Source organism: Homarus americanus, unplaced genomic scaffold (assembly GCF_018991925.1).
Source record: "Homarus americanus isolate GMGI-L3 unplaced genomic scaffold, GMGI_Hamer_2.0 scaffold32583, whole genome shotgun sequence".
NCBI lineage: Eukaryota > Metazoa > Arthropoda > Malacostraca > Decapoda > Nephropidae > Homarus > Homarus americanus.
In genome coordinates this window covers 19393415-19414096 of record NW_024713129.1, presented here as the reverse complement: position 1 = coordinate 19414096, position 20682 = coordinate 19393415, and the positions used below count along the sequence as shown (strand labels likewise).

The window sequence follows — 20682 nt, the reverse complement described above, 5'->3', positions numbered from 1 at the left end:
GGTGGTCAGACTTCTTGGCTACCACCACCATCTTAGCACACCACTTGCTAGCCTCCCAGCTAGGACAGGCTGGATGATGCCTCTCCTGATGCCTTCATCTAGCTGATCCTTGACCTCTGCTACCCAGTACCTGGGCAGAGATGCCTGGGTGTGACAGGCATATGGCTGGGTGCCGGAAGTCAGGTGGATGTGGTGGGGGTTGCCGGTCATGGCAGGGAGCGAGGACCTGGTGGTGTTGAAGGTGGTGAAAGAGAAATGCTGGAGTTGCCACCCCTCTAATCTTGAAACATTCTCATCCAATGGCAGAAACGGTACCGTGTGTGGTCTGTGTGACAAGACGGGGTCAACAGGGAGTGCCATCTCGCTGCTCACCGCCTCCACTCCCACAGGGGAATGGAATATCCTCAGGAACAAGCCCCAAATCCTTGCAGGCAGCCAGAGAGAGGTAGAGGTTCTTGGGTGATTGGGTGACGTACACCTCCTGCAGGGATGCCAAACAGCTCGGGCTCCTGTGGCGGGGGGCAGAACCCAAGCAAGTTGACATGGATGTTGGCTACATCTCACAGGCTGGCCTGACGCTGTAATAGTGCAGGCCGCAGATGAAGTGCAGAGAGCAGGTTGAGACCAGCCACACATACTGTACCTGGGTACCTGTGTTTGCCACGGCCAAAGTGGGCAGGGGCTGTCCTACCCCCTGGCAGGAAACGGCAACCTGTAGCGGCTTTGAATGCACAACACAGCTTGCAGGCTGTCAACACTAGTGAACAAGTCACAGATTTGACATACATGCCTCTACAACGCTGGATCACTAATGCCAACTAAATGCTTGTGCAACAACATATACTCAGAGATATTATGATCACACTAGGGCACTGAAAAGCACAATCAGTCGCCTTTTGAGCACCTGAAAAACAGATAACAGAAAACTGTTCTCTGAAGTTCCAGAATGATGCATTTTTTCATCTCTCAAAGCCAGAAAAAAATCCCTCATCCCCGGAATTTTCCAGGTACATAATGGAAAAATGTTCTCGGAAGTTCTAGAAAGATGCATTATTTAATCTCTCAAAGCCAGAAAAATATCCCTCATTCCCGATATTTTCCGGGTAACGGAAAAATATTCTCGGAAGTTACAGAAATTGCGTATTACCTCATCTCTCGAACCCGGAAAAATATCCCACATCCTGGAATTTTTTGAGTACTCTACTGAAAAAAATTTCTTGGAATTTCCAGAAAATGTGCCTGATTTTTATCTCTCAAACATGGAAAACAAAGAAACATCCCTGGAATTTTTCAGGTATGCTGGGAAAATTTTTGCAGAAATTTAAAAAAAATGTGCCCCTTAGAAAATCTTTCTCAATGCCGGTATTTTCCGTAAAGTTTTGGCTTTTCGAACGATTTTCCAAGAAAATTTCAGTTCCGGCTATCGGAAATTCTGGGTTTGAAGCATTCCAGTTAACTCACATTACTACAGTATTTTTTGTTGTAAATTATTTATTTGGAATTATTTTTATTTATTCCTCTCATTTACTGGTACAGCAAAGCCTCGAATAACGACGGTAATGTGTCCTCCAATATTGCAGTGTAAGATGAATCATCATATCATGAATCATTAATTACCATTAAAAGAAAGCAATAATAATAAGATGTGTTCCCCAGTGTGACCTTTTCATAACTTTTGTGTGGCATTTTACCCTCTATTCCCCCCAAAAACAATACAATTAATGAAAAATGCAAACTATATTCTTCAAATAATGTTTATGATTGCACCTTATACAATATAAGTCAATAATACTCGAATAAGATCACACAAGAGGAGATGGGACGCTATTGTTGTTGTCGTGTTTACACCCAATGTCGGTTATCCATCTGAAACAAGAAAATAAGACCCTGGTTGTTGCTATAGTAAAATTAATGTAAAAAATATGGGTGTTTTAATTAATGTTATTTAATGTAAAGGTACAGTAAAAGTAACCATTGATGTAAAAGAAAAAAAAGAGTGATAGTGGAACGGCAATATATACTTGCGCCCTCAAGGAAACCATGTCATTTATCTTAAGAATATGTACAAAAGATTCATTATTGTTTATTACTGAATATGTATTTGATTGAATGAATGTTTATATATGCGAAATGAACAATGCAATTCATTAATAATACGTAGAATATTAAAACACACAAGAGGAGACGAGACGGCATTATATTTGTTCACGTTTACAACACCCGTGTTGAATGACGATGGTCCTACTTCTACATAAGAAACTGAAGAAATAAAACCCTGTTTGTTGCTGTAGTCAAATTAATGTTAAAAAAATGAATACATACTCTGTATGTGTGTACAGTGGTCCCTCGGTTAACGAGCACAATTCGTTCCAGAAGGTTGCTCGTTAACCGAAACCATCGTTTCAATGGGTTTTTGGGTAATTGGTTCCAGCTCACCGAAAATTGCATAAAATCAACAAAAAAGGTAGTAAAGTACACTTAGTTTGAGGTGTGTATGTAGAAGGCTCCTGGATGATGATGATGGGAATTAGAATGGGGGTGGAGGAGAAGGGAGAAGAGAATGCACCCCATGGCGCAATTTCACCCATAAAATTTTAGTTCACTTGGTGTAATTCAAGATTATTTTCATTAAATCAACATTGCACTGCATTATATATTGTCAATATGTAAAATAAATTTCAAAATGACCAATAATTTAACTGGAAACATAGAAAAAAGGCGTTTATGTTGAAGAGAGTCTGAAGCAAGATGTTACCTCCACTGAAAAGACACAGAAACTGACGCCTGTTTGGTGTGTTGACAGGCTGTTTGGCGCGCTAAAAACTAGTTTCCCTGTACTTAAATTATGTTAAATAATTGTTAAAATGACTAAAAAATTTAATTTAAGACTTTTAAAATTATTGAATAGTACAAACTTCTTGATATTTACTAAAATACAGTATTAAGGAATTTAAGCCCTTGAACCGATTACTGTATTGGCGGACTAATACGACAGCTAGTATGCAAGCGAAAACATGTTGAGGGGCGCTTGTAAGGATTCGTTAATCGAGGGAATGCTCGTTAACTGAAGTTAAGAATCTTATGGAAGGTAATTCGTTAACCGAAATTTTGTTAACCGAGGCGCTCGTTAACCGAGGGATCACTGTATTAATTAATGTTATTAAATGTTAATAAATGGAACAATTGATGTGCGTATATGTGAAAACACCTATTACTGTTCATACCTATATGTTTCAAATAATACTGTACTTACTAATTTAAAAAAAAAATTTACTCACCAATGGTGGTAAAGTCTAAAATATAAGGACACCCAATGAATATTGTGCGAGTTTTTACTCAGATGATTTCGTCAATCATGTTCAACTCTGGCTGAAGCTGAAGCTTTCCATAAAGATATCATATTATAGCTGTTGCTGAAACTGTTACTGAACCTGAAGTTGTTGCTGATGCTGAATTTGATGGTGTAGCTGAAGTTGATGGTTTAGGCCTTTGAATAATAAAGCTGTCGAAAGAACCTTTCACAGCAGCTTTCTTTTCCCATTATACTGTACATCTTTATGTAGAGGTCATATGTGTTTTTCATGTCACTGTTAATTTTAATGCTTCGTTCTGTTAATGGATCCACTTTAGAAAATAATATTATGTTCATTGCTTGCTCCACATAATACAATATCCACAGAACTCTTACCTTTTTCATATCGTTTTAACATCTCTAGTTTCTCAGCTAAGCTTACAGTATACACTTTCTTTTAGCTTTTGAACCAGCCCTATCATATCTTGCTCTCTTGCTCATGTTGAATAGGGACACAAAAAATGCCGTAAGAAACCTGAGAATGTTTTTCTCCTTTTCCTGTTCAGCTGAGACTGTTTATACTAGTGATGCTGGCGTCACACTCACAAGCCCGGCAGTCTCCTTGCACAAAGCGTGTTTTTTTTTTATATTTGTATATTACATATTGGGATTTAAGTTATTATTTATATGAAAATGTAATTTTACTTTATTTTTTAATAATATTTTTGTCGCAAACACGAAGAAAATAATGGTGTAAATTGAATTGGGTCCTAAATTAACCAGGGTCTTAAATATGAATCGTTGTTAGTAGAACCGTCATTATGGGAGGCTTTTCTATACGGTGTATTTTAAGAAAACTATAGCAACAGGGGGAAAATACACACAACAGATTTTTTCTAAATACTCCTTGCCATAAATTGCAGTACTGTACTGTATTTTTTCATATCGGTATTTATCGTTTTTATGCATTTAGTACATTCGCTGGAAGATATGGACAATCGGCTTTTTTGGACAGGTGGTCTCCCTTTTAGTCCGGATCTTTGAGTGTTCACTGTATTATGGATATGTTAAGAACTTTAGGGATGTAGACACCGTATGTATAGTGCTGTACTGTGTGCAAAAGCAATTCAAAATAAACTTCATTTGCAGGATGAAGATGAAATTAAACTGGTTACTGCCAGAGTTAACCACTGGTCAACTGTACAGGTGCAAGTTCCAGTTGATGCTGTTGGACTTGTAATTGGACGCCAAGGCGCGAATATTAAATTAATTCAGGATCGTACAAACACAAATATAAGGATTTCTGATGAAGGTATGTACTGTTTAATGGTATTTGTTCGTACTGTATAAGTGAAACTTATTCATTTCTGTACACGTTTCCTTGTACAGCAACTCTCCATCTAATGCTTTTGTAGACATGTTTACCCCTGTTGAATTTTGTCATGTACCTGTATACTGTATACCCTAACCCAGGGGTGGGCAATTATTTTGAGTGGCGTGCCACTTCATGAATGGTGGTACACTTCTCGGGCCTCAGATTTAATAGAAATGCAAATGCATAATATTTGCATAAAGTAAAGCCTTGTACGTATTTGTATATATCGGATGTAAGGAAAATATTAAGTAACAAACATAGATATTTTGGGTAAATAAATACTATATCACTTCTCAGCTTGTCTATTTTATTATTAATAATAATGCTAATACAAATACTAAAACTGTATTAATACTACTACGTGTAGTAATAACATAGAGTTAAGGTGCAGTATAATTAGTACTTTAAGTGGATCAACATAATACCTGTAGAACAGAATCGATCTTGCTTGCTGAAATTCTTCTCTTGAGACATTGTCTTTACTCTTCCCCAGGGAGGTAGTGATAGGGTTGAGTTGGTCAGGTCTGATCACAGCTAATCCTGCTTCTTCCAGCTTCCCTAGGGAGGTGGTGGTGGTTTGGTGAAGTCGTCCAGGTCTGATTGTAGATGTCCCTAATCCACGTTGTCACTGCTGAACTCTGCTTGATAAATAAAATGAATAAAATAAAATATTTATTGGTTCTTCTTGATAAATAAAAAGTAATAAAATTATGTTTTGTTGGTTAGAAATAAATAAATAAAAGCAAGTTAAAAGACCAATATGTAATTATGTAAGATTTGAAGTTGTTCATATGTTATAAGAATATTTAACTTACTCAGTGGTATGAATGCCAGCGGTGATGATTGCTGACCAGACCATTGAAGTGAGGTGTTACCTCTGTTGTTGCAATGAAAAGTACTCATTCAAGGTGATCATCAGTCATTGCAGATCTAAGTTTTTTTTATTTAGCTTCATTACCGAAAATGTCTGCTAACGTATATACAGTGGTCCCTCGGTTAACGAGATTTCGGTTAACGAGTTACCTTCCATAAGATTCTTAACTTCGGTTAACGAGCAAGCCCTCGATTAACGAGTTTCTTACTAGCCGACCTGAACATGTTTTCGCTTGCATTTGGTGGTCCACCAGCTGTAGTATTAGTCCGCCAATACAGTACAGGTTGTACCTATCTAGTCCGGCATTCTGTGGTCCGGAAACTCCCGTGGTCCGGAACGATTTTAGTTTGTCCAATAGGTAGATAGGAAATTTTAGTTTGCTATTATCTGAATTATTATTACAGGAGTATAAAGTTTTGCCCCTCAGGCCCCAATGTGGGTCAGTTACCGATGCCCGGGTGAGCTAATCCCCTTAAAAAAAAAAACAAAGCCGCGGGAAATTAAGGTTTGTTTACATCCGGCAGTTCGGCTGCTCTCTCTCTCTGCTTGTCTATACAGAGTACAACATTTAACCCTTCAATATATATGAGCAGTAAATAAGTGTTGCTTTCATATTCTTATGTAGAGTAATGACAATATGTTTTCACATGTGCGCACTTACATACGCGCAGTCTCACTTTTTTTTTACCATTAATGGTTAGCTACTTTATTGTTCCATTTATTAACATTAAATAACATTACAGGTACTTCAAACAACCATATTAATTTTTTTACATTAATTTTACTGCAGCTAAAATCAGGGTCTTATTTTCTTCAGATTTATATGTAGAACCAATCAGTCACTGGTTTCGTAAACTTTAACATAAACAATGCCGGCAGCCGTCTCGTATCCTCTAATATTCCACGTATTATTAATAAATTGTATTGTTAATTTTGCACACACACACATTAATTCAATAAAAACAAATTCAGAAACATTAATTAAAATATATATGAACAGTAAATAAGTGTTGCTTTCATATTCTTATGTAATGACGATATGTTTTCATGTGTGCGCATGCGCACTTACATATGCGATCTCTCTTTTTTCCTTACCATTATCGTTAGCTACTTCTATTGTTCCATTTATTAACATTAAATAACATTACTTAAAACAACCATATTAATTTTACTATAGCTACAACCAAGGTGTTATTTTCTTCAGTTTTATATGTAGAACCAGTCAGTCACTGGCTTTGCAATCAACGAAAACAATGCTGTGTCATTTCCTTGTGTGTTTTAATATTCTACGTATTATTAATGAATTGTATTGCTCATTTTGCACACATAAACATTAATTCAATAAAAAAGACATTCAGTAATAAACAATAATGAATCTTTTGTACATAAGAGAAATGACGCTGTTTACACGATTATGCACGTCGTCTGCACGTTGGCGGGCCGTTCAAACCCGTCGAAATTCAAGTTTCCGCCTTCAAAATTTTTTTTTATTAATTCTTTGTGTGTTCCAATAAAATACGTTAAGAATTAAAAACTCGCGAAATTTGAGAAGCTACTATATGACATTTAACCCTTCAATATGTCTTCAAAGAGACCATGATGCAGAGAAAGTGGTGCTAGTGCTTCCAAGCATAAGCACAAGTCACTATCTATCCAGGAAAAGGGTGAATTTCCATGGTCCGGCAATTTCCATGATCCGGCACCGGTCAGGTCCTGAGGTTGCTGGACTAGAGAGGTACAACCTGTAATCGGTTCTAGGGCTTAAATTCCTTACCATTTTAGTAATTATCAAGAAGTTTATACTATTCAATAATTGTAAAAGTTTAACATTAATTTTTTTAGTCATTTTAACAATTATTGAACATAATTGAAGGTAGGGTCACTAGTTTCATGCGCGCCATCCAGCCTGCCAACACACCATACAGGCGTCAGTCTTTGTGTCTTTTCAGTGGAGGTAACATCTTGCTTGAGACTCTTCAACTAAACGCTTTTTTTCTCTGTTTGCAAGCAAATTATTGGTCATTTTGAAATTTATTTTATATATTGACAATATATAATGCAGTGCAGTGTTGATTTAAAGAAAATAATCTTGAATTACACCAAGAGAACTAAAATTTTACGGGTGAAATGGCGCCATGGGGTGACTTCTCTTCCACCCCAATGCCTTCCCTTCTCCCTTCTCCTCCACCCCCATTCTAATTCCCATCATCATCCAGGAGCCTTCTACATACACACCTCAAAGTAAGTGTACTTTTCTACCTTTTTTGTTGAATTTAGGCAATTTTCGGAGAGCTGGAACCAATTACCCAAAAACCCATTGAAACGATGGTTTCGGTTAACGAGCATCCTTCTAGAACGGATTGTGCTCGTTAACCGAGGAACCACTGTATGTAGATCCAAACAGCACGTGCATTCTTTGGGCACGAGCCTTTAGTTTTGGAAATGCACAGTCATTAAGAGAGGCTTAAAATTTGGGAAGAAGCACTGATTTCATCTGTTCAGGAAACGGAGAATCACATTGCAGGTCTATAAGGTCGAGTTGTAGGTCAAATGAGGCTTTGTCAACTTGAAATGAGAAGGGAGAAGACACCAAAAACAGGTCATTTTCAATTAATTTGAAATCCTGCAATTGGTGTGAAAATTAGGCATGCAAGTCAAGTATGTTGCAATGAGTACTTCTGTATATTTTGATCACAAACTGCAATCTGTTGTAAGGTTGCAAAGTGAGCAAACTGTTTGTTTGTCATCTGATGAGACAAAAGTAATTTCTTCATAAAAGCCTTGATGCTGTTGTATAAATCATGTGCTAAAGCCCCCTTCCCTTGTAGCTTTGAATTCAGGTCATTCATATGACCCATGATATCAACAGTAAATGCAAAATTGGAGAGCCATTTCTCATCATTCAACTGTGGGAAATTTATAGTTTTCTGTTTCATGTCCAAAAATAAGCCAGTCTCTTCTTTCAGTTCCCAAACTAAGCCACCTCACATTTGTGCGATAGAGAACATCCGCATGATCAGATTCCAAGTCTTCAAACAGGGTTATAAACTGTCTGTGATTTAATCCTCTTGCTCAAATGTAATTAACCACTTTTACAACTGTGTCCAAGACATGGCTTAAATTTAAAACACTTAACAAAGGACCTCTTGATGAATAATGCAGTGTAGAAAGACTTTATTTTGTTCTGCATTTGTTTCTGTGACTTGATCTTGAATTTTTTTCAGCAATCCAACATTCTTACCTGTTAGATTTCCATCGGTGGTCACATTTACCATTTTTTCCCACTCTACTCTTAATTTCAAAATATACAGTAGTTATTTAGTGCCTCCAATAAGTCTTCTCCAGTTGTTGTATTTTTCAGTGGCTGTATTGATGCCAATTTTTCTGTGATCTAAAATTTTTTGGTGATGTCTCGAATGAAAGTTAACAACTGCGCTGTGTGTCTGACATCACAACTTTCATCAAGTGCCAGTGAATAGTATTCAAAAGTCCTTACTTTATCTTTAAACTGCAGATACATGTTCTCAGCGATGTCCTCTACACATCTTACAATTGTTCGCCTTGACAAACTTACTTTCTCAAACTGGTTTTTCTTGTCTGGACATAAAATAGAGGCAGAATCAACCATACATTCCTTTATAAATTCTCCTTCAGAGAATGGCTTGCTGTTTTGGGCAATTTTGTGAGCACTCACATAACTCACTCTTGTAATATCATCCTGGGATGCAAATTGGTTTTTTTTAAATACTTTTCTGTTGTTGTAATTGAGCATCCATCTCATTAGCTTTCTTCCTCTTTTCTTCATCATAATGTTTTTTTTATATTTACTGGAGTGCTTGGTCTCAAAATGGCAATTTAAGTTGTAATTCTTTAGCACTGCCACACTTTCTTTGCCAATTAAACACACTGCTTTTCCATCCACGTTGCTAAATAAATGTTTAGAAGTCCATTCCTTGTTGAATGTTCGAAACTCTGCTTCAGCTTTTCTCTTCTTAGATTCACTAATTTTCACTTAAAAATTATGGGTTGGGGGCAACAACACATAAGTATAGATTCTGCAAAACCACAGTAACGCCCTCTTAAGTGAGAAGCAGAGACTGAGCCTCATTAGTGTTGGTGCTGGATTCCCAGGTCAGTGTGGGACACAATATTGAGGTGTGGGTGTGGCCGTCCAGGTCATATGGTCAAGAACTGGTTTCTCAGGTAAGGGTTTACAGACCTCCCCTTTCCTAATCCCTATGGATAACCATACTTGGGGTATTCACAAGGCCAGGTCAGCAGGTGATGAGCTGGTCTTGCTGCTATGGGTGGCCAAATCCCACGTAATATTGATCCTTTCAAAGATTAAAAAAAACATAAATAAATAAAATTCCATTGCCACATGCCTTAACCCCTATTTTCACCATGTTTCCCTTATTTTTAATCTTCCTCAACTTATTGGTATGAAATAAATAATTAATAATGTTTTAAGTCACCCTAGAACAGTGGTTCCTAACCTTTTTGGCACTGCGCCCCCCTTTGGTCAACCCTGTATCCATGGCGCCCCCCCCATATGTACCTTCCCCGTTTGACAGTTACTTGCCAACTGACTACGGATCACGCACGGCTTAAAATAGGTTGACGTTTTTATGGCAATACTACATGAGGTGCCGCTGAGATGACGGATGTCAAGTTTTCCCTTACGAAGTTAATTACCCATATATATCTTTAGGAATTTATATTTGAATGGCATATGTTGACCATTGACCACCTCATTCCTTCCCCTAGGAATCTCAAATGCCTCCCAGGTTGGGAACCAATGTGGCCTAGAATATGGAGTACAGTAGTCAGTGTGAATTTTTATTTTTAAGGGAATTTTGCACTGATACGGTAGTGAAAATGGAGTACAGTATATTCATTCTTATGTTCACTTGTAGGGACAATAAAATACCCTTGTTTGATAGGATACTGTACAAGAATAGCACCTGTTATCATTTTGTATATGTACTGAAAATGTTGACTATTTCTCATTAGGAGAGGAAGGCCATCGTCTGTGTGTCATCAGTGGCTTGGAGAAAAATATCACCTTGGCTCAAACATTGATCCTCAAGACTGTCAATGAACAACCTGTGATTGAAACCACAGAAATGTTGGTACCTTATGTAAGTAGTGTACTGATTACTTCTACAGTACAGGTACAGTCCAGTACAGTACCTGTATATGTATTTGTTTGTGCCCGGTACTTCATATTGTAAAGTGTGTTAAAAGTAATCAGGATATTGAGTTGATTAAAATTTATATTGATAGAATTTGCACTTTCATCAGTATACAGTAATACTGTATCCCCCTTAGCCAAAATATTTGATTCTTGGAACTTTCCATTACCTGGAAAATAGAATTTTAGGATTCTGAAAAATTCAGAGAAAACTCTCCATTCTGGGTATTCAAATGAATTTCAGAGTGACTGCATCATGTGCCGACACTTGCCGAGCACGTGGGTTGGTAGGCTCAGAGTGTCCATGCCTGATGTATCTTGTAGTCTATCTCCTGAAACTTTAGCATCCTGACACTCTTAATTCATTGTCTGCTGCCATTGTACGAGTGTGTTCGGTCACTCACTGCTGTTTTCGCATATAATATGTATTGACAGCACTGTACATTACTGTACTAGGATACAATCAGCCATGAATACCGTTAAAGCAGTGTTAAGACGTAAAATGTGATTACGGTTACATATACTGTACTGTACATTCAATAACTGTAACTGTACCATATGTACAGTGGATAGTGTTTGCCTACTGCAGGCTAGTGTGTAAATCAGTGGTCCCTAACCTTTTGTAGGCTCTGGACTACATTTGTCATTGTAGATATAGTGGAGGGTGCCAAAACTTTGGATCTACATTCAAGATAAAAAAAGAAAAAAACAAAGATCATATACAGTACAGTAGAACGTCGATATAACACAAGATACGTTCCAAGAGAGGTCACTTTAAACCGAATTCACACTAAATCGAAGTGTTGTTTCAATGGAATAATTTAGTTTGGTACCTGAGAGAAACAAAATACTAAAAAGACTGAGAGTCTACCCAGATGCACCTCAGCCCATTTCCTAGAATAAACAAAACATTGTTTTTTGTAGTATTATGTTAAAACAAACACTCATAAATCAACACAGCTAAAATTATGGGACATGAAATAGTCTGTTTACTAACGAACAGCTGATGGGAAGATTTGGGTGGGGGGGAGGTGAGGTGACATGTTTGACAGTTGATGCCAAGGTTTAGTGCTTATTTATTTATCTGTCCTTAAGAGTGACTAAGTTTTTCTCTATAAAATGTCACTGAACTGACATGTTCTCATTAGTTTTATTACAAAGGGCTAGAATTTTTACCTCTTGTGCAAAATATATGACGTTTATATTCAAATTATTCGCTGTTTTGCAAGGATTCTAGCAATGCAAATTATATTCTCCTAACTTTAGTCTGTGATATTATATAAGATAAAAACTTAAAGCCTAAAATCACCAAACCCGGGCTGGGAAGATGGGGGTGGGGGAGGGATGACAGTGACACGTTTGACAGTTGGGGGCCGACGGTCTAGTGAAGTATTTATTTGTTTATTTATGTCCTTTAGATTGATTTTTTGTACTTTGTTTATAAAATGTCATGGAAGTGACAGGGGAGAATATACTTTACATTGCTGGAATTCTTATAGCATAGTGATTAATTTGAATATACAGGTAATCATGCTATACAGTAGTTTGCACTAGACAAAAAATTTTGTAATAATTTAGTACATTTTTTGAGTACATGTACAGTACAGCTTTGCCCTTAGGACAGTGTGGTGTGCCCAGAGAAACATTAGGCGTGAATTTTAAAATATGATGCACCAAATTGACTCGCGCAAAATAGGAAAGATTCGCTTTAAATTAAAACATTGTCCTTAATTGTGGGTGTCGCCTTAAATCTATAATCTTCAATTGAATCGCTTTAAATCGATGTTCTACTGTATACAGTTACAGTATTTTCAGTTTTACACTAGTCAAACTGTTTAACTGTTACCAGATACAAAATTTTTACATTTACTCTTGGATCATGCTAGCTCTCTCTGGGTCCGGTCTGTGGTAAATGCAGTAATATCTCCGTTAGTCAGACTCCCTCAAACCCTGAACTGTCTGATAGCCGGAATTGAAATTTTATCGGAAAATTGTTCCCAAAGTTGTAATTTTCTGGAAAATTCTGGATTTGGGAACGATTTTCCAAGGGGCACATTTTCCCTAAAATTCTGAGAAAATTTTCTCAATATCCGGAAAATTCCGGGGATGGGAGAGTTTTTTCCGGGTATGAGAGATGTTGTAATGGGCAATTTCTGGAACTTCAGAGAACATTTTTCCATTACCTGGAAAATTACGGGGATGAGGGATATTTTTCTGGGTTCGACAGAAGATGTAATGGGCAATTTCTGGAACTTCCGAGAACATTTTTCCGTTACCTGGAAAATTCCAAGGATGGGGATTTTTTTTCCAGCTTTGATAAAGTCGTCTCGTTACCCGGAAACCTCTCATTTCCAGAAGTGCTCTGCACCAATTGTTCCGGCTAATGGAGATATCACTCCACACATCCTGTACACGACAGATTTGGGACAAACGGGGTTCCCCTCTCTAAAGTCATATCAAGTTATTACTTAGTTTCATTATTTTCACTCTGACAGAGATTCCCAATTATTTCGCAGTTTTCTAATAAACCCTTGCGGGCTCCATAATATGGTTCCATGTGGCGCCCGCGAACTACTGGTTGGGGACCACTGGTGTAGAGGGTGCATGTGAAGTAGGGAGTGAAGGGTGACAGTTAGCAACACCTGCTACTCTAGATGGTATAGGACAAAGGTATACCATCCTGTATCATCATACAGTATCGCCATTTTGCCTGTCTGCTCACAAGCTCAAAGACAGCATTTGCTGGTGAGTACAGTACTATAGTGTATACAGTACAGTATAGCATTTTTTTTTTATTTACAAAATACTCTACATGTACAGTAATGTTTGCATAAATGAATACAGCTGTGTGTATGTCTGACTACAGTTTAACCTCCATAGCAACAAAGTTCTATGCCAGATGTGTAGTATAGACATGGAAACATTCATCAATACCCCAAAAAATTCTGTAAATTTGCAATTTTTTCCAGAGGTAAGAGAATTTGTCTCAATACCCAGAAATCTCTCAAACCTAGAAAAGCTCTGCAGCATTTGTTCCAACTAACAGGGGTAGTATAAGTATGCAGTCTCCTTTAGTGGGGAAATGATATTCATATAATTTGGTTGGAATGTTATTTTTTTGGTGGACTTGCTGTTGGCAGATAACAGTGTAGAGCCAGGGGTTCCCAACCTTATTTTAATCAGATGAGCACCAGGTGTTTTAAGATGATCTGTATGATAACTGTAAGTGAGAAGTTACTGTATAAGGGGATGTTCTAAATCTAGAACTGGTGCTCACAAAAAAGTCTTTAGTGATTTTAAGCACTGTAAAAGAGACCTGCCAAACTATTAGTGTAACCGCTTATTGAAGTGATTGTGGCTGCAGGACAATAAGACCCTGCTCGTTGACACGAAGAATATAATTCGGTCAAAGCCTGTTGAATACATCTCATATGTAACAACTGCTGATACATGAGGACACACAGTTTGAACAACATGATCAATGTACAGTACATAATTACAATTATTCAAGTCGTTTAGTGTTCTCAAAGGATTCAACAGTTCACAATCACACTCGTGTGTTACTGGTCTAGGGGTAGACCAACGAGAACAAAGACGATGTCGTACAGGAGAAATGTCGACTGACGAGAATCAACATGTTGCCTCTACAGGAGAAGGCGATAGTCTACCCCCAGGCTGTCTCATGGGCAGCTGTGGGCCCGTCGGGACAACGTGTTTTTCATTTCGATCACTTGGTCAGCTATCTTAGTTGTAAACAGTCTCATTGCTCCACCTCTCTACCTCCTTCTCTGACCCCCTCTCATCTTCACTTCTTCCTCCTATTCTTTCTATTCTGCCTGTATCTTTTACACATGTTGCTGACGCGCACAATTGTGCATGGCGGTAACAATCAGGGAGGATAGTGGTGCTCCAAGGCAACAGCTTTTGAATCCCTGCTGTAGACCCTTATTATAGCAGTTTGATATGACATTGTGCATCAGTGAGATTAACAAATGCATTAATATTTTTTCATTTTACGTGGTTGTCCCATGGTGAGGAACACCAATGCAGTACAGTGACCCCTCGTTTAACGAACGCCTCGGTTAACGAAATTTCGGTTAACGAACTGCCTTCCATAAGGATCTTCAATTCGGTTAACGAACAAAAATTCGGTTAACGAATTTCTTACGAACCGACCACAACATGTTTTCGCTTGCACTGACCGGGCAACCAGCTTTAGTATCAGTCCACCAATACATTAATCGGTTCTAGGGCTTAAATTCCTTACTATTTTAGTAAATATCAAGAAGTTTATACTATTCAATAATTTTAAAAGTTTAATATTAACTTTTTTAGTCATTTTAACAATTATTGAACATAATTGAAGGTAAAGAAACTAGTTTCTGGCGTGCCATCCAGCCTGTTAACACACCAGACAGGCGTTAGTCTCTCTCTGTTTTCAGTGGAGGTAACATCTTGCTTGAGACTCTCTTCAACTAAACGCTTTTTTTCTGTGTTTCCAAGCAAATTATTGGTCATTTTGAAATATATTTTACATATTGACAATATATAATGCAGTGCAGTGTTGATTTAAAGAAAATAATCTTGAAATACACCAAGAGAACTAAAATTTTATGGATGAAATGGTGCCATGGGGTGACTTCTCTTCCACCCCAATGCCTTTTCTTCCTCCTTCTCCTCCACCCCCATTCTAATTCCCATCATCATCATCATCATCCAGGAGCCTTCTACATACACACCTCAAAGTAAGTGAACTTTTCTACCATTTTTGTTGAATTTAGGAAATTTTCGGTGAGCTGGAACCAATTACCCAAAAACCCATTGAAACAATGGTTTCGGTTTACGAACTTTTCGGTTAACGAACGACCTTCTGGAACGGATTGAGTTCGTTAACCGAGGGGTCACTGTATTTCCATCATCAGTTATGACATTCTACCCTAAATTACCCACAGAACATTATAGTGGGATTGGGGTAATATGGTATATAATAATAGTTTGCTAATCTTTTTATAGGGTACTGTATTGCATATGAAAGGCATTTTGCAATGTGATCCTGATTTTGACCTAAGGACGAGTGCCAAAAATCCAACCCAAAATAAGGTCACAATTGTAACCTTTAGAGGTCATAGATTAGATAAAATGATATGAATGTTTCACTTAGAGGCAAGAGGTTATAGGTGTGTGTGTATCACCTGGAGTACAGTAAATGCCAGTTATTTTCACTAATTATTTTGCATGTGTAGTAAAGTTGTCACATAGCATTTACTTTTATTTAGTTCTTGTAAAGGTATTCCCTAATTTACAAAAGGGCTCCATTCTTGAAAATCTTTTGTAAAATGATTTTTCATAAATCAAAGGACATTTGCCCAAGACACCCAAAGAAAAACCGAGATATGTTCTTATGAAAGAAGGTTTAGAATGTCATAAAATAAAAATAAAAGAATTGTACATAGTGCTGATAAGCCAATAATAAACACTCTCTTACAACTCTACACCTTTATTGTACATATATAGCATATGAAATTTAAGAATACTGTACAGGATTATTTTCTTTTATTTAGTTTTTCCACATACAGTGAACCCTCGAAGACCCGGACTAAAAGGGGGACCACCTGTCCGAAAAAGCCGATTATCCGAATCTTCCAGCGAATGTACTAATGTATAAAAACGATAAATAATGGTATAAAACAAAACAAAAATACAGTACGCTGTACATATTAACCTGACCACTGGGGTTAGTTATACAATCTTTTTCCTGTGAAAAAGCCATAATTTTGAGCAACATTACTGTACTCACCTTGTACTCAAATGTACAGTACTATACACTAAAGGACTAAAAATTTATCTTTTGTGCAAACTATGTGATACCTATACTGAAATTATTCACTATCTTGCAAGGATTCCAGCAATGCAAGTTATATTCTGCTAAGTTTAATCTGTGACATTTTATAAGAAAAAACTTTTAAGCCTATAACTACCTTCACCCTGTTTTGAGAATGCTTCTTAGTCCAGAACCCCCAAATTTTTTGTCTGAATGTAAAGGCCTGGGACTTAGGGATAGAAATCCCTTACCAGTCTAATCAGGATCTTCTAAAAGGAAAGTCAAGAACCATGGTTTTCCGAGGAATAACAAACAACCGTTCGAGATTGACATCTCTTTACTATAAAAATATAACACAAAACTCTGACACCACTCAACAAACATGAAATAACAATTACGGGAGTCACACAATTTTGAGAATCAACAATTATGAGAATCGACAATTAATGTAGTCAAACAGTTAATGGAATCAAACAATTCATGGAATCAAACAATTAATGGGAGTCAACAATTAATGGAATCAAACAATTAATGAGAGTCAGCAATTAATGGAATCGAACAATTAATGGGAGTCAGCAATTAATGGAATCGAACAATTAATGGGAGTCAGCAATTAATGGAATCAAACAAACAATAGAATCAAACAATGAACAGATATTTCCTACGGCAGCGGCCCTGGGGATGGTCCAGTCAGGCTTCCTCACTCGAGTGGTGGTGGCTGATGTCTTTCTACAGCAGGAGAAACACCGGGGGCACAGATGGTGGAGAGGAACTGGCGATGACGTGGCAGCTGCAGTAGTGGTTGGGGTAGGTGTCCAGGGATTGACAGTTGATATATGAAGGTCTGGGGAAACAGCCCACGAGTCCAGGACCTATGATGAGATCACAGCCAGAATTTGATGAACAGCTGGGAGGTATGACTGTATTGACGGCTGGGTAGAATCTGCCAGTGTCACGAGGCAGCAGCGACTTTCTCACCTCCATCTAACCCCCCCTCTCCTAGTGGGGGTCACAGACCAGCAAACGAGTGTAGGACAACCCTCCTACTCGTTGCCGCCCATACACCGAATCTTCCAAAATCTGGATTTACAGGGTTCGAATCTTCAAGGGTTCACTGTATTACATGAGAATAAGTGAGGAGAAATTGGATCATCAGGCAAATGACTATGTATGTGGTGGTGTGAGCAGTGGTATAGCTATTGGGTGGGTGAATGGGGGGGCAAAATAATTTGTTACATATTGCAAGATGTAAGTGACAGCCCCAGCCAGTAGATGCACCTCGTACAGTACACATTTATTCGCACAGGTTTGTTTACATATTTTAATTATACGTTGTCAATACAGGACCACATTGTCCAAAGGCAACACTGCACACAGTTCTCACTCCATCCTTTTTTTTTTCTTTTCTATCTTATAGACCTTCACCTTTCATTTAGATAAGGTTTTGTGTGTAGTTGTCAGGGAATTGTTGAATTATTACTGTGCATTTTCCACAGTTCATCATTTGCACAGGCAGTGCCAATGATATGAGTTTGAGGAGCAATTAAATGTATATGGTGACTGTACTTTGGAGAATGGGGACACACTGAAAGCTTATTTGCAAACATTGTGAGTGTTGGAGAATAATGACATAAGTTAGTATAAGTAAGTACAGGGGATCCCCTGGTTATGAACAGATTCCATTCCTGAGGATGTTTTTCAAGTCGAAAATGTATAAGTTGAAGTACATGCTATATGTGCATACCGTACTTACAGAACAATGTTTAAAATCCCACTATATTATGGCCTAAGTCCTCGTATACATCTAAAATCACTTAATTGAGAAAAGAAGAAATAGATTGACAAAATACAGTAAATGAAAGAAAAAATAAATCATTGGGTAAGCAAAATACTGTACAACACTGTAAAAATAAATTTAAACGCGTTTGTATCGGCGGGCGTTCGTAAGTCAGGGACCCCCTGTGTACTAGTACAGTGCTGTATTAAAAAAAATGCATTTGATTAGTATACTGTATTCCGATAATTAATAAGGAAAAATTTTGAAAAGGGGAACAAAATAATTAATACTTCTGGCTTTTCATTCATAAAGCATGGGACAATTTTTTCTTAACTTGAATTTATATGAAGTGAATCTTTGTAAATCAGGTACTACTGATAATTATTAAGGTATATACAGTAATACCTCAGTTTACTCGGTTCTCGTTTACGTGTTTCCACATTTATGCGGTACCCCGCCAGAACCGGAATGCCCACTTTACGCGGTGCATCTACTCGTATACAGTACGCGGGAAGCGGCGCGGGCAGGGTCCGCACAAGGTCGCCTAGTCATCAAAACATTACCGAGTTCTTCACCCACCACAGCCGGCCCAAGTCAGTGATAGTGATGATATGGACTTATATGGACTTTGAGGGGTTTGACAAAGAGGCCCTGCAAGCCTCTGTGGTGGATAGTGATACAATTGATACAAGTGATACAGGTGAGGGCCAATAATCTGCCCTCTGCCCGTGTGCCCAGCCATCTTTTCTACTAATGTAAGTGTTAAAAAACCTAATAGTATTGATAATTCTCTTAATTATTAATTGTGTGTGCATACCATGATAAAATTAAGATGTTATTTTTACTACAACGTAGGTATTGTGTCTGAAAAAGTGGAGTTTGGGAGTCGGCCCAGTCTCTATTTCAATCGACCCTTGTTAAAACCGACTAATAGGAAGGGGGAAGGGTGTCCGTTTTAGCCGATTGTCCGAATTAACCGATTTAGGTTAATTTAGGATCGTTGCTGCACAAACCACTTCATCACTGCCTCCTCAAGATTTGTATCTTTTGCCACTCTCATACGCTTCCTTGCACCAACAGATGATGATTTAGAATTTGCATCAACAGTATATTTCAAAGAAAATGCAGTGAGTTTGTCCTTAGCCTTGCGTATGTCCAAAACTGTTTGCTTTTTAACACCATACTCGTCACAAACTCTAGCCACCGAAGCACCAGCCTCTAACTTCCTTATAAGTCCCAGTTTCTGGTTCACAGAAAGGGTCACATACTTCCTCTTCGGCATATTACTCCCCCTTGAAGACATGATGTAAAATACAAGGCTGAAAGATGCCTAATCACTGAAATATCAACGAAACTTGCAGGGCAACACAACATTGATACTTGAATATGGCGCTAAGTCAACAATGACTGGCGGTTTGGCGTGCGCACCATCTATCGGACAATCCCAGAACCAGAATTTTGACACGGACAGTCCCTCGCTTAATTCAGATTTCGTCCTATTTATCCGATATCTGGATTAAAGGGGTCCGTTTTAATGAGGGTCGACTGTAATCCCATATGTTCTGTTATTCCATTTACGCGTTTCTCGTTTTACGCGCTACTCCGCGGGTTCAATTGATCGCGTAAATCGGGGTATTACTGTAGATATTTTTTTAGCTATAATTATTTCAAATTTTAGTAATGTAATTAGATCTACATTATACTGTATAAGTACAGTATTACAATAATTTTCAAGATTTTCACTTGTGGGCACCATTTTGCACTTTTAATCACCACTGATGAACAGATGGCAGGGCAGAACTGGCCCTTCCTTGTATCCCTTATGTCTTGAAGAAAACAATTAAAAATGTTGGATTTAGAAGTAAAGGCTCAATTTTCTTTAAGGGATAACCTATAATTCAGTACACAATATTAGCCAGAAAGCAATGTTATAGAGAATTGTTGTTCATGTTAATAGGTAGGTATCATTACCACACCTTTATGTTTCAGGGTGCCATTGGTCGAGTAATTGGAAGGAATGGAGAATCAATTCGTACAATCTCTCATCTTAGTGGAGCAAAGGTCTTTGTGGATAGGGATGAAGACCTGACTCTCTCTCTTCCATACCCTGGTGAGTGAAAAGTGAATCATATACAGGTGTATTTACCTTTTTTATTTTGATTTTCTATGTATGCAAAAATATTAATAAGGAAGCCTTATTTTGTAGGATCTGACTATTTATTTATTTTGAGTGATGAAGGTGGAGAATATGTGATATTAAAATATTCTTATATGGTTGTTTACTTAATCCCATGGAATTTTTACAAGCTGGGCATTTTAGTATTATATGTACACTGTTTAATTTACTAT

At 37.7% G+C, this 20682-nt stretch overlaps 1 protein-coding gene across 2 annotated transcripts in view; it reads left to right on the top strand.

Moving 5' to 3' along the window:
- The window catches only part of LOC121868927 (tudor and KH domain-containing protein homolog), a 44671-nt gene that overhangs the window by 2982 nt on the left and 21007 nt on the right, over positions 1-20682 (top strand). For both annotated transcript variants that reach the window (XM_042369970.1, XM_042369964.1), the window contains exons 2-4: positions 4442-4604; positions 10555-10682; positions 20323-20443. In XM_042369970.1, coding sequence (XP_042225904.1) covers positions 4442-4604; positions 10555-10682; positions 20323-20443 — 412 coding nt within the window. The remainder of the gene's footprint in view (positions 1-4441; positions 4605-10554; positions 10683-20322; positions 20444-20682) is intronic.